The 14257-nt window shown below is 37.5% G+C and overlaps 1 protein-coding gene across 2 annotated transcripts in view; it reads left to right on the top strand.

The window, feature by feature from the left end:
* The window catches only part of Slc12a2 (solute carrier family 12 member 2), a 75311-nt gene that overhangs the window by 48508 nt on the left and 12546 nt on the right, over positions 1-14257 (top strand). For both annotated transcript variants that reach the window (XM_035440139.1, XM_027400937.2), the window contains 4 exons: positions 3263-3369; positions 9213-9292; positions 11539-11664; positions 13892-13939. In XM_035440139.1, coding sequence (XP_035296030.1) covers positions 3263-3369; positions 9213-9292; positions 11539-11664; positions 13892-13939 — 361 coding nt within the window. The remainder of the gene's footprint in view (positions 1-3262; positions 3370-9212; positions 9293-11538; positions 11665-13891; positions 13940-14257) is intronic.

The following is a 14257-nucleotide window of genomic DNA, read 5'->3' as shown; positions in this document are numbered from 1 at the left end:
GTTCAACAGCATTGACTCCGCTTCCACCCAGCCCCCACCCCCCCAAAAAGTATGGGATTTCCATGGGTACACCACCCAGAAGATAAATTTGGTTTTGGAAGAAGGTGTTCTTTATTGTCCCTTTAAGGAAAGGGTTTTTTAAATACTGAGTAAAATCTTAATCTCTTAAAGATAGAAATTTGTACATGAGAATGATGAATGTAAGCTTGCAGGGTAGCTTACTTCCTGCTCCCTAATTAAAGAAATGCTTAGGTCAGTAGCACATAGCTAGGTCTTTGATAAAAATTTGAATTCATTTCATCTTTTACCAAAAAACCAAAAAACTACCATTTAAAGATGTCACTTAGAACCATAGACAAAAGCAAATTAGAATGTATCTCCAACATAAATTAGGGCTAAAACCATAAAACTTAAAGAAAACTGAACTGAATTTTACATGATCTTGGACCTGGTTGTGATCTCTTTAATGACAACCAAAAGCATGAACCTTAAAACAGAAATAAATTGGACATTTCCAGAATTAAGATGTTTTCTGCAGAGGACTTTATAGCCAGGCAGTGGTGGTGCATGCCTTTAATCCCAGCACTTGGAAGGCAGAGGCAGGTAGATCTCTGTGAGTTCAAGACCAGCCTGGTCTACAAGAGCTAATTCCAGGACAGCCTCCAAAGCCACAGAGAAACCCTGTCTCGAAAAACCAAAAATAAATAAATAAACAAACAAACAAACAAATAAATAAATGCGAAAACACCTTACTGAACTGGAGAATATTTCAATCAATATGATAAAGAATTTTGTCTTAGTAATAAGTAAGGAACTTGGTAACTGATGTTGTGATGAGACACCATGACCAAGGTAACTTACAGAAGTAACAGTTCATTGTGGGTTTGTAGTTTCAGAGGGTGAGCCCATGACCATCTTCTCAGCATGGCAGCAGGCAGGCAGGCATGGAGATGGAGCAATAGCTGAGAGCATATTTGCTGACTTACAAGCACAAGGCAGAGAGAGTGAACTAACTGGGCCTGGTCTGGGCTTTTGAAATCTTGAGGCCCACTCCCAATCACATATCTCACCAAAGCCACACATCCTAATCCTTGCCAAACAGTTCAATAATGGGGAACAAAACATTCATATATGTAAGCCTATGCAGGCCATTCTCATTCAAACCACCACAGGTTTTAATATATATTTTAAAAACTTCAAAAAATAACAAAAACTATGCAATTATTACAATATATATATATATATATATATATATATATATATATGCACACACATACACATAGTAAACATGAAAAGATTTTCAACATCATTAGTTATAAAGGGATTGTAAATCAAAACCACAGTGAGATACTAGATCTATGTACTTGGCTAGCTATAATTTTAGAAATACAAGTGTTAGTGGGGTCATTGAAAAATGAGAACCTGTGCTTTGCTGATTGTGAGTATAAATCGATGTTATTCTAAAAATTAAGTAGTTGTTCCTCAGACAGGTAAACTTAAAATGACCTTATGACTGTCAGTTATACTGCATCCTTTGACATGTATCCCTAAAAACTGAAGGAACAGAGATAGTTCCATTGCACCATCATGCATAGTAGCCAAAAGGTACAAACTATAAGCAGATGAAGTCTTCATCATCAAATAAATGGTTAAGCAAATGTGACACATGGATATTTAAGCACAATAAAATACTATTTATCTGTGGAAAGGAATAAAGTTGTACTCATTTTTTAATTAACCTAGAAGACAGCCTACTAAGTGAAGCAAGCTAAACACCAGAGTTCAGGGATTTTGTTCATGAAGTAACTAGGTAGAAGTACATTAAATGTCACAAGGGGCTACAAGGGAGAGCATATATATGAATAACTGTTACACAGCAGTTGTAGAATTTCTGATTGGGGTGATGAAATAGTGGCATACTACTTGGAAGTATTATGGACATAAATACCACTTAAAATGGTAAACTTGTTAACATTTTACCACTATTTATGTATGTGTGTGTATGTTCCTGTGTGTGTTCCTGTGTGTGGACATGTATGTCTAGGCCACAGGTCAACTCCAGATATCATCCAACCTCTTGTTTTGAGACAGGGTCTTTCACTCTTTACCTGGACCCAGCCAGTTTGTCTAGCTTGACCGGCCAGTGAGCCCCAGAGATTTTCCTGTCTCTGTCTATCACTGTATTACAAGTGTGTGCCACAAGGCCTGGGTTTTTACATGGTTTCTGGGATTGAACTAAGGTCTTCATGCAAACTATCTCCTCAACCTGTATTACAGTTTTTAAAAAGTCACACCCTCCTCCCCAAACTTAGATGTTATTGCAGTCCCAGGATGTAATTTCTCAGTTTACTTAAACAAAACCTGAGAAAATAGATGGGCACAGGGTGGGGGGCGGGTAGGGGGGACTTTGTGAGATAATTGTTAATCATGTTGAATTGCAGCTCTTTGTGTATGTGTGTCGGTCTGTGTTATGTGTGTTTTAAGACAGGATCTTCCTGTCTCTGATGTCATGTAGCCCATGAGTAGACAGGCTGCCTTCAAACTGTGGCAGTCCTGGCTCTGCCTCCTGAGTGCTGGGATTATGGGTATGCACCCTTATGCTTGGCTTGTTTTGTAGCTCTTGGTGAGATTTCACAATATTTGAACTATTGTGGGAAAAACCAAACAGCTTTCAAAAAGAACGTTTGTGTGATTAAAAGAATTCAGTTTCCTGGTGGTGGAATTTAGAACTCCAGACATTAGACTACAACTAGGCATTAGTGACTATTACCAAAATATATCATGGAGGTGGAGAATGTAACTGTTATGTTTTTCTCTTTTAATTAAATGTGTTACTTTGGTTAGCAAAAGTGCACAATTTTATGTCATTAATACATAAAAATGAATTTAGTAGTTTTCAAATGTTCCAATTGTAACATCTATTTTTTGTGTGTGTGTGTATTTTTAGTATGAGTAATTTGAAGTCAATTTCATATGTATAATTTACCAGGAAATCTGTCAATATAGAAATGCTTGTATTTCTTTAAAAATTGCTTTGTTAAGGTGGGTGTTGGTGGCTTACGCCTTTAATCTCAGCACTTGGAAGGCAGAGGAAGGCAGATCTCTGTAAGTTCCAGGCCAGCCTGGTATACAGAGTGAGTGCCAGGATAGACTCCAAAGCTACACAGAGAAACCCTATCTGGGGGGGGGGGGGAGAAAAGAAAAAAAATGCTTTGTTAAATCGTCTGTATTTGAAGTTGTATTTATATATTTTATATTATAGGCTGCTGGTCTTGGTCGTATGAAACCAAACACGCTTGTCCTTGGATTTAAGAAAGACTGGTTACAAGCAGATATGAGGGATGTGGATATGTATATAAACTTATTTCAGTAAGTATGTTCTAAATTGTTAAGTACTTGGCAGAAAACTGCTAATTTTGAAAGCATTCTCGTTTACCTTGTTTTTTTTTTTTTTTAATGTAGTCTGTCCTTAATAGGTGTATGAAAATGAAAAAGAACCCCATGAACTGGCTGGGTTTTAAAATGATGATCTATTAGCAAAATACTGATCTCTCTCTTTTTACACAAAACATATGTACAAGTACATACACACACACACACACACACACACACACACAAATACATCTACAAAATACCTTATGTATGTGTAAAATAGTTTGTTGAATTTTCCTTTTTATTGTATTTTTATTAGTTTTTTTTAATAATTTCAGTGTATCTGGGACATATTCACTCTCTACTGTCCTTTTCCACTCAACGTTGAGATTACTTCTCTTTTTTTTCCTTTCCCCATTGTGTTCAGTGTTTGTTGTCCGGCTAGTGTGTGGTCAGCCTACTAGGGATTGCATTAAAAAGTACTGACTTGCTCTCCCAGCTGCTACCAAATGCCAATAGCTCCTCAGCTAATGGTAGGATTACAAGTCCACCATCCTCTTCTGTCTTGGAATTTCTTCTGGCTGGAGCTTGTGCGTGTTGTTATCTCACTGTGAGTTCATATGTGCATCTTTCTTGTTTTACCTAGAAAAACTTTCCTTGACGTTATTCAGCACCTTTAACTCTTACAATCTTTCACTCTCTCTTTAGTGAAGATTGCTGAGCCTTGGGGTAAGGAGTATGTAGGAATGACTAACTTAGGACTAAGCATTCCAGTTTTTCTCTGCACACTCACCAGTTTTGCTAATTGCCATCTATTGACAGGAGAGGCTTCTGATGTGGGTTTTAGATGCTCTAATCTATAAGTGCAGCAATAAGTCATAGAAGGTAGTTTTAATACTCAGTTCTCTATTTAGCAGACTAGCATTTGGTTCTCCCCTGGAGACTATGATCTATCAAGCAACAGGTTCGAGTTCTGTCTCATAGATAAGACCTTAAATCCAGTTAGAAAGTGGTTGGTTACTCCCATAACATTTGTGCCACTCTTGCACCAGTGGGGATTATCTTGTCAGGCCAGTCGCTATGGTAGCTTGTAAGGTTTCATAGCTGGGTGAGACTGAGGCTGACTTTTCTCCTTTAGCACGGGGCATAGAACCTTCTAGCACCATGAAACTGGCCAGAAAGGGCGAAGCTTACAGGTGAACACCAGCTTGATGACTCTGTGATTCAAGTATGTGGTATCTTCGGTTTTCAGCATCAAGTTATGAAGGTTAGGTTGTAATACTTGGAGGTCTATATGACCCCATTGGCCAGCAACTCAAAAGATAGTAACCTATTCTTGGTACTGGGGTAATTTGGGGTATCCAGTTGGGATATATCTCCCCCCCATTATATCTCTTTATATATGTCTGTATATTTTATGAAACTTCTACAGTAATAGGTTTCCAAATGTTTTGTTAAAAGAACTTTAATAATAGTTATCCCTCCCTCCCGGTATTTCCTCCTCTATCCTGCCTCCCATCTTCTACCCTGTTTAACCTATCTTATTTCATCGTTCCCCTTTAATACTTTATACTACTCTGCTCTGTCTCCACATTCTTGAAGGCCACTTCTTCCCAGTGCCCCCTTAATATTATTAATTCCTGACCTCTGTTGGTATTATTAATGGAACACATGTATCTGAATATTCAAAAGTAACATCAAGAAATGAAAGAAAACATACAATATTTATCTTTCTGGACTGGGTTACTTTATTCAGTATGCATATTTCCAACTCCATCAAATTACCTGTGAATTTCATAATTTCATTTTTCTTCACAGCTGAATAATCTTTCGTAGATGTGTTATATGTGATCAGGAGTGGGTGTGTATAGACCCTGCTTCCTGTGTAAGCTGGTAGGTTTCTTCTTGTGCTTTTGCTGTGGCAGAGTCAGATGTCAGAGTATTGCTCTGTAAGGTCTTCATTATGTCCTACACTGAGCAGCTACAGAGATTTGATTTTTGTTCCCATGCTGGTCTCTGGATCATCCCTTGAGTTACTCTTAGTTTGCAGTTACACATACTTGTTTGCATTTTGCACTTGAAATGCTGTTCTGAGCTTAGGTTCTTGTTTCTTCTGTATTGGTTGTTTATCCTGAAGCTTAGCTTTGTTTCACATTGCTTTAACTTCCTTCTTACAGTTTGTCTAGTGGGTGCTTTTTATTCTCTTACTACTTTTGCCTTTCTGGTTCATAGACTTTTTATGTATATATTTAATCCTACCAGTGCTTTGTAGAACTGAATTAATTAATGAAATATTTTTTTGTTTTTGTCAAATATACTTGTTAAAACTTGAAAAGTACTTTCTTTTCCTAGTATTACGGAATTTGCTCAACAAATCTAATTTACACTAACAATTCATACTGTGCCATTATCATCATATAGTATTATCTTGCATATAAACAATTGACTAAGAACAAACATCAGTGAGAAAATCTTGTCTTTAGCAAAGTAGTTCTAGGATGGATTTCACATCCAGTTTTCCTGTGAAATTTGATGGAACTCACTAGAGTTATCTCCTTTCCTGGAATTCCTGTTGCAGCTATAGTTTTTTTTCATAGCTTATTTGGAAAGTCTTTCTGGAAATGATCAGAGGTCGTAGTTGTCCTTTGAGAAGGTCTGAGTTGATTAGGAATGCACGCAGGTGACAAAAAGAACCCTTAATTTCTAAGGTTAAAGTGTGTGGAGCTTGTGCCTTCTGACCATCTGGGGAGCAGACTCTCACTGTAGCTGTATAGTTCTGTGCTTTGTATATATGGTGCCTCAGAAAAGAAAGACAGTAAAAATAAAGCTTAAATCATGAGCTATCAAAGCCTATGAGCTGTGGAGGGAGCACTATGCTGTTTTCCTCTCAAGGCTCAGTGAGATGAAGTAATTGCCCTAGAAAATAGAGAAGTGGCATTTGGAAAATGGTTTTTATATATACACCAGCTACATTAGTAGTAGTTTTAGTTGATCATAATAGCCCTGAAAGAGGTCTGTTGGAACGCTCTGTAAGTTAGCATTGCTTTGTATGTTGTGCATCATTAAGCCACATGCAGAAAGATGGGTAAGAATGCCCTCTAGTTCTCAAAGCCATTAGGAATTGATGGTCTTGTTAATGTTACTACATTTCATTATATGTGCGTGCATGGCATGCCATGGTACAAGTATGGAGGTCTGAGGACAGCTCACAGGGATCAGTTCTCTTCTTTCACTGTGTGATCTCAGGGAATGCAATATGGTTGTTGGGGTTGGCAGTAAGTGCCCATACCTCCTGAGCAAGCTATCCCACAGGATTTTACTGCTATTTTTGTTTTGTTGTGTAGTACTGGAAATTGAACCTAGGGTTTTGATATACCACGGAGCTGATAAGGGTTATATTCTCATTCCTACAAAACTATCCAGGCTGGTTTTGAGCTCACTATGCTCCTGAGGCTGATCATTAATTCTGTGATCTTTCTGTCTTCACTATCCAAATGCTAGAATTGCAAATGGTGCTTTCTACTACACCCAACTCTTGGTTTTGTTGATTCTTTGTATTGTTTTCCTTGCCTCCCTTCCCTCTCCACTTCCTGGCTTTTTTTATGTCAATATAACACAAGCCAAAGTCATCTGAGAGGAAGGAACCTCGAACAAGAAAATGCCTCTATAAGATCAGGCTATACACAAGGGCATTGTTTTTAATGAGTGTTGGGGAGAGCCAATCCATTTTGGATTGTGCCATTCCTGGGCTGATGTTTCTGGGTTCTATAAGAAAGCAGGATGAGCCAGGTGAGGTGGCGTATACCTTTAATCCCAGCACTGGCAGGCAGATCTCTTTGATGACAGTTGACAGTCAGGGCTAGTCAGGGCTATTACACAGAGAAACCCTGTCTTAGAAGAAGATGAAGAAGGAGAAGAAAAAAAAGGCATGCGGAGCAAGCCATTAAGCAGCACCCCTCCAGGGCCTCTGCATCAGCTCCTGCCTCCAGATTCCTGCCATGTTTGAGTGCCTTTCCTGACTTCTTCAATGATGAACTGTCACCTGAAAGTAACAAAATATAAGCCAAAATAAGCCTTCCTAGGTCATGCTGTGTCCATCACAGCAGTAGTAACTCTAAGATGCTCCCTCTTAAAAAAGAAAAAAAGAGAACCCAGAACAGCCAACCATACACAAAATGCGCACACACACACACACCCACCCACCCACCCACCCACCCACCACCCACCCAAAACAACAAAACCATGGAACTCATTGTGTTGGCCAGCCGATCCTGGGCATGGTCCCTGCCCTAGAATATGTTTGAAAACCTTAGACTAGGTAGGTCATAGGCCCTAGGGGAAAACCTACTCTGTTTTGCTAAAGAAACAGTAATAAAAATGACTGCTAATGACGTATTGCTATACCAGAAGTCAGTGCTTTGCTCAGCCCCATTAGCGAAGGTTCTTCTTTCAGTAAATGGTAATTAACAGACTCAGAACTGTACAGCATGCTGACACTGCGACTCCAGAGCATGCAGCCTTGAAGTTAATCAGACCCTCCTCAAGGCTCAGGGATCTATTGGAAGCTGAGGTAGAAAGAGTGTAAAGCCACGGTGATGGGTGACTCTAGGAAAAGAGCATCTTCCAGGTACAACAGGACTGAGCCTCACAAGACTGGCAGCACACTCAAAACCTGCATGGGTTCAAACCAGACAATTGCTTTTCCATACTAACTTGTAAAAAGTAAAAAAAATATTTTAAAATACTCTTCTTTAGGGTTAGGAGACGTTTCAGCTGGTATAGTGCTTTGCTAAGAAAGCGCAGGGACCTGAGCCTGATCTCTAGCACTCATGTGAACTCTTGGGCACGGTAGTGTACCTCTAACCTCAGGTTGGAGACTGACGATAGCACAATCAATGCACAGGGTGTGCTGGCCAGCTACTCCTGCTGAATTGACAAGCTCCAGGTTCAAGCTCCTTGTAGTGATTGAGGAAGACAATTGATGCGAACTTATGCATTCTGCAAACATGCAAAAGTACCTGTACATACCTACATCAACACTCAAAGACACTATCCTTCCAGAAATGTCTTCATACACTAAAAGCTGGTCTCAGTACCAGTAAAATCCATTTCTTCATCTTCAGATGTTTCTCAGCTTCAAAGGAATACACCTAAGTTTAAGTGTAGTAGGGGTTTTCTGTTATATTGCCTTGCAAGCTAAAATTGGAGGAATCTAAATGGTGCAGTGGTTAAGAACACTCAGCTCCTCCAGAGGACCCAAGTTCCATTCCCAGAACCCACTTAAGGTGGCTAATAACTTCAGGGGCCTTTAACTCCAGCTGTAGGGACATCCAATTCTTTCTGTCCTGTGTTCTCACAGACACTTAAGTACACATGCTTATACTTGGACATATAATAGAAAGTAAAATAAAATCTAAAAATAAACAACCAAACAACAACAGCTATCAAACAAATCTGCTCCTGCTCTAAACGCTGCTACATGAGTCAGTCATGGTGCTTGATGATGGTGTGAATTCTGGGAAGAATGTTGTGAGGTAGCTTTGTTGATAGTAGGTGCAGAAAGCTAGGCTACACCAAGGCTGTGTGGCATGTGAAGTCACTTATACAGTATGTTCCTGACCAGAACACATGTGCTACGTTGCTGTAATATGAGCTTACATAGTTTCAAGAGTATTGTAAAGGAAAGGTAGGGATTAGGAACGATTCAATCTCTCACTGATTGTCAAAACATATTAAGGAAAACAGACATTTAGAGCTGAAAATCATTTTAGTACTCCATGAGTCCTTTCACTTTTTACAGAACATAAACAATTGTATGACTCTTCCTTTCTCCATTGTAGTGATGCTTTTGATATACAGTATGGAGTTGTGGTCATCCGCCTAAAGGAAGGACTGGACATATCACACCTCCAAGGACAAGGTGAGTGCTCCTCACAGAAGATTCTCTTAAAAGTATGAATTACTTTGTTAGAAAAGTGTGCTAACCAGTACAGGACTGATCCAGACCCCTGAACATGGATGTCAATGAGAAGGCCTCCACACTCTAGGGGGCCCCTGGGTAGTAGATTAGTATTTTTCCCTGGTATAAGAAGGGACTTTGAGAGCCCATCCCACGTGAAGGGAATTACTCTCGGCCTGGACACATGGGGTGCTAGGCCCGGCCCAGGATGATGTGGTGGACTTTGGGGAGCTCCCGTTGAGGGCCCTACCCTGCCTGGGGAATGGAGGGTGGATGGGGTGGGGGTAGGTCAGGGAGAGGGGTGGGAGGATGTGTGGGGGGGGGAGGGAGAGGGAGAGGGGATTGACATGTGAAACAAGCTTGTTCCTAACTTGAACTAAAAAAAAAATACAAAAAAAAAAAAAGAAAGAAAGAAAGTAGATTAGTTGGAAATAGAAAGGGGGCTAAGTGGAGTGGTAAAGAGATACAGGATAATAGGAATGAATGAATATAATCTAAATACATTATGCATATGCACTAAAATGTTGTGATGAAGTTCATTGTTATGTGTGGTTAATATATGCTAATAAAAGCATTTAAAGTGGCAAAAAAAGAAAAGTGTGCCTAATTATTACTTCCTTCACTGATTTTCATGACTGCCATCTTCTTCATGTCACATGCCTATCATCTTAGGATCAGACGTGCTTGCAAACCACCAATGTCTGCATCTTAAAGGATGGCTAGTTATTATTAATGGAGAGGATAAAATTTAGTATAAATCACAGCCTTAAGAAAGGCAGACATTAATTATGATTATAAATTGGACAACCAAATTTGTTTTAAAAGCTAGGATGAGAAAAATATTTAAACCACTACTAAAATACTTAGGCTGCAAATTAAATAATACAAATGTATACATTTAAAGTATTTTTAAAGTGATGGTTAAAACCTAATTTAAGGTATAACTTTCTTGCCGATTTTATGAAAATGGAAATTTCCATATCATTCAAAAATATTTGCTAATTCAAAAATATTGAATAGCTACCATTTCCCCCTGTCAGTTAGTTAATGAACTCATCAGATTATCTGAATTTGGATGGACAAGAAGCATATAAAAGCTTGTGATCAGTTCATGGATTTAGACTCTTTAACTTCATGCTCTCCTTCAAGAGTGGTCTGCAACTTTGAAGGAACATTTTGAGGTCTTTATGAAATAAGCAAGCATAGCTTACTGCAAAGGCACTTTCCTTTTCTGGAAGGAACCTGGCAAAACCTCATTTGAAGTCTTCTGACAGTGGCTATGTTTAGAGAACCTGACTCATACCCATTAACACTGCATAATTAGAAGCAATGCCTCCACCAGGCAAAAGAATAATGTATTATTCAGTTATGTTTTTACTGGGGTTTGAGTGTGACTGAAAAATTAAAAAGTATTATGTATTAATGACCTTTATGAAGTGCTTTTCTGAAGGCCTTTCCTATTGCTAGCATCTGGTCTTGGGCCCAGGTAGCCTTTTCCTGTAATTTGTAGCCTGGGCAAGTTTGGTGGCTTTTGGGCCTGTTTGCTTCTCTGTTAATGCCTAGTGATGTACCTCATAGGGCTGTCCTGAGCAGTAAAGAGGTAAATCCTTTTAACTCCTTAGTTTAGTGCTGGAACTTGAATTCCATAGTTTCTATTGTTTCTCTCCATCCATACAAATTAGTGGTGAGGATTATGGGCAAATACCAATTTTGTACTGTATTGTCTTTATGTTTTACAGTTGAAGTTTAATATTTACTAAGTATTTGCCAAAATTTGAAAATGCTTTAAGAAGAATTGGTACCTTTCTTGGACTTGTTAGGAAAAGACTACTTCTAATATTGTGACTTTTAGTTATGGAATAATTTTCCAGGTTACTTGTCCTTTATGTGCCTGTGGACATTTGATAGTTACATTTTTATATTAAAACTACCTTTGAGAGTAGAGTTTCTTTAAAGCCTACATAATATCTTTTTGCCTACTGTATTCTATTTTTATGCGATTTCTCATTTATTACTTATTCCCCAGAAGCCACTAGTGGCTGACATATTTATGTGGACAGTTATTTTAAACAACATTGTTTCTTAAGAAATCACTTATTACACTGTTTCACAAGGGATACTAGTTACCTTTTTACTATTAAACCATGATACTTTAACTAGTTAAAATATGATTTTTGATACTGTTTTAAATACTTTCATATCTACAGAAGAATTATTATCTTCACAAGAAAAATCACCTGGTACCAAGGATGTGGTGGTAAATGTGGACTACAGTAAAAAGTCAGATCAAGATACTTGCAAATCATCTGGTGAAAAATCTATTACACATAAAGGTAATTTTCATTCAAACAAAAATTAACTGTTTTAATTGGAGGGGATTGGGTTTTGAGTATAATATACATTACAAAGTTCCTTTTCTTAAGCTAGACATTGTTTTCAATTTTAAAGTGTTTGCTTTCCTTAAAACAGAAGCCATGCCAATTAATTTGTTACTAGCATAGTTTTAAGTAGTTTGCTTCAAAATATTTTTGTTTGAAGTTGGGAAGAACATGTACTTTTTCATGAGGCTTACAGATAATTTCATCCACAAACTTGTGTGTCATGTTGTAAGAAGAGGGATGACTTCCAAATCTTACTCTCCCACCCTCACTCTCCAACCTCTGTTCAGACTCGTATCTCCATCTGTCCTGTTCCAACTGATAACGCAACAAGAAAGAAATCTGCACTGTAAATCATCAAGCCATAGTGTACTTTTGATTTCTCTGAGATGACTACCACCTTTTTTATGAAATTGATAGCCTTGGACAAACCATGTCTCTGCTCAATTTATCTTTTAGATTATTTGAAAACATTAATGTTGCTTTTTATTCTTTTCTTTCCTGTGTAACTTGCCTACTGTAATAGAAAGTGTAGCTTGCATGCATTTCTCCTTTCAGTCCTTGGTAGCTTTATTATTCTCTTTTGTGTTGTCTATATACTTCACAAGCTGACTCTGTTCATTTGCTTTTGCATTTATTTTATGTGTACATTTTTATGCCCTTCCCCCATTTTCTTGCCTGAAACAGAGCCTTTCTATATAGTCTATGAGGAATAAATGCATGCAGTGATATTGACCATTTCCTAGAAGCTGCTCTGCACTCACATCTAAGTAGATGTTAATATGAACGTTAGTTTACTTATTAATGTGTGCTACAACTTCATATTTTTAAAGAATAGGAATCTAGGTTAGGACATTTCTACTCCATTGGAAAATTTTAGATGCATTTAGTGTAATTTAAGAATCATTTTGCTGGGTAAGAAGGCCCCGTTGGAAAAAGGCCTTTGCTGCTAAGTCTTATGACTTCACTTTGATCCCTAGGACCCAGAGAGTGGAAGGGAGAGAGCTGAATCCTACAAGTTGTCTCAAATGCTGCTGTGTCTTTGGCATTTAAATTCCTTTAAATGAATATAAACTATCTACCACTATATTTTCAAAAGCAGATATCATTACTTTATAATGGTAATATTTAAAATTTAGTTATTTTCCCACAACATGCATAAAGTAACAGTTGTATAGATTGACTTTTACTTTTTGTAAAAAAAAAAAGAAAGAAAGAAAAGAAAAAAAAATTCAGGATTAGGAACATTCTAATATATAGTCATTCTAATATATAATATTTAGTTTTATCTGTCTTACTTACTGAGGCATATAATACAAGGGGACAAAAAGAGAATACCCTGTAAGTACTTGGTTTGTGCCAGCCTAAGCTCATGTCAGCAATGCCTGCAATTTTACAGGCTTAAGAGGTAGGTAGATTTCTACCAATGAGAAAGCAAGACGTCAACTAAGTGGCTTTACCTCATAGAGGGTAGTGTTGGAGATATTGTTGAAAGCCTGGGAGTCTTAGGTAGGATCACTCTGCAGAATGTTCTTTCTAAGTCTAGAGTCTGCTTGCCTTAACAAGTAAATTTACATTCATGGGGAAAAAGAGTTAGGAAAACTACTTACTCTGGAAAGCAAGTTAGTGAATATTTAAATATAAGCGGGTGAATATATGCACACATTTGCATATTACATAAACTTTATTCGAGGAAAATGCCTCCTTTACAAACTGGCATCAAATTCCTTAATATTTCAAGTACTGATTGACTTGTACAAATACCAGGTGCTTTTAGTCATTGTGTAGTGATGTAGTGGCGTGTTTAAAGCTTATGTGTATCTGCAGAGATGGTTGCTCAGAGTCATGCTTCCACTCTCCACACTGTAGGTTGACATTCTCATCTAATTTCAAGTATGAAAACTTAAAGTTTACAAAATCTGCTGACTCTTTTGAATAATTTTACAGAAACAAAAATTCAGTGTGGGTGTTCATCATTCACTCTGTATGGTCTTTATAAAATATGTATCTTTTAAAAATACTGAACACTCAGTATAGAAAATATTAATTTTCAGTATTAATCATTTCTCATGGACTGTTTCTTCACATTGTCTTGTTTATAATGTGCTCTATTTACATTTCCATTACTCTTGATTATAAAGGCAATTAACTTCATATTTTGTGTTTTTTAAACATAATCTAGATGAGGAAGAGGATGGCAAGACTCCAACTCAGCCACTGTTGAAAAAAGGCAGGCATTGTTCATCATTTTATTTTAATCCCTCTTTTCATAGTGTTAACTCTTTAATTCCAACCCTATTATTTTTCTTTTATTTTCATTTAGTTTTTATTTCCATGGTGAGGTGATATTACAGTTATCTATTAAATGCAGATTAGAAAAATTTGATTCCAACTAAGGCATTAAGTCTCTCTGGGACAAGCTGTTATTTCACAGTCTTTTGAATTGTCATGGTGTTTCTGAAATACATACATAGACCTGGAAAGGCAGGGTTTTTTTTGGTTTGGGGGATTTTTCTTAATTTAAACTGCATGGTTTAGATGATAAGTG

The sequence above is a fragment of the Cricetulus griseus genome, chromosome 2, assembly GCF_003668045.3.
Source record: "Cricetulus griseus strain 17A/GY chromosome 2, alternate assembly CriGri-PICRH-1.0, whole genome shotgun sequence".
In the NCBI taxonomy this organism is placed as follows: domain Eukaryota; kingdom Metazoa; phylum Chordata; class Mammalia; order Rodentia; family Cricetidae; genus Cricetulus; species Cricetulus griseus.
The sequence above is the reverse complement of the archived record's forward strand: the minus strand, read 5'-3'. Positions and strand labels throughout refer to the sequence as shown.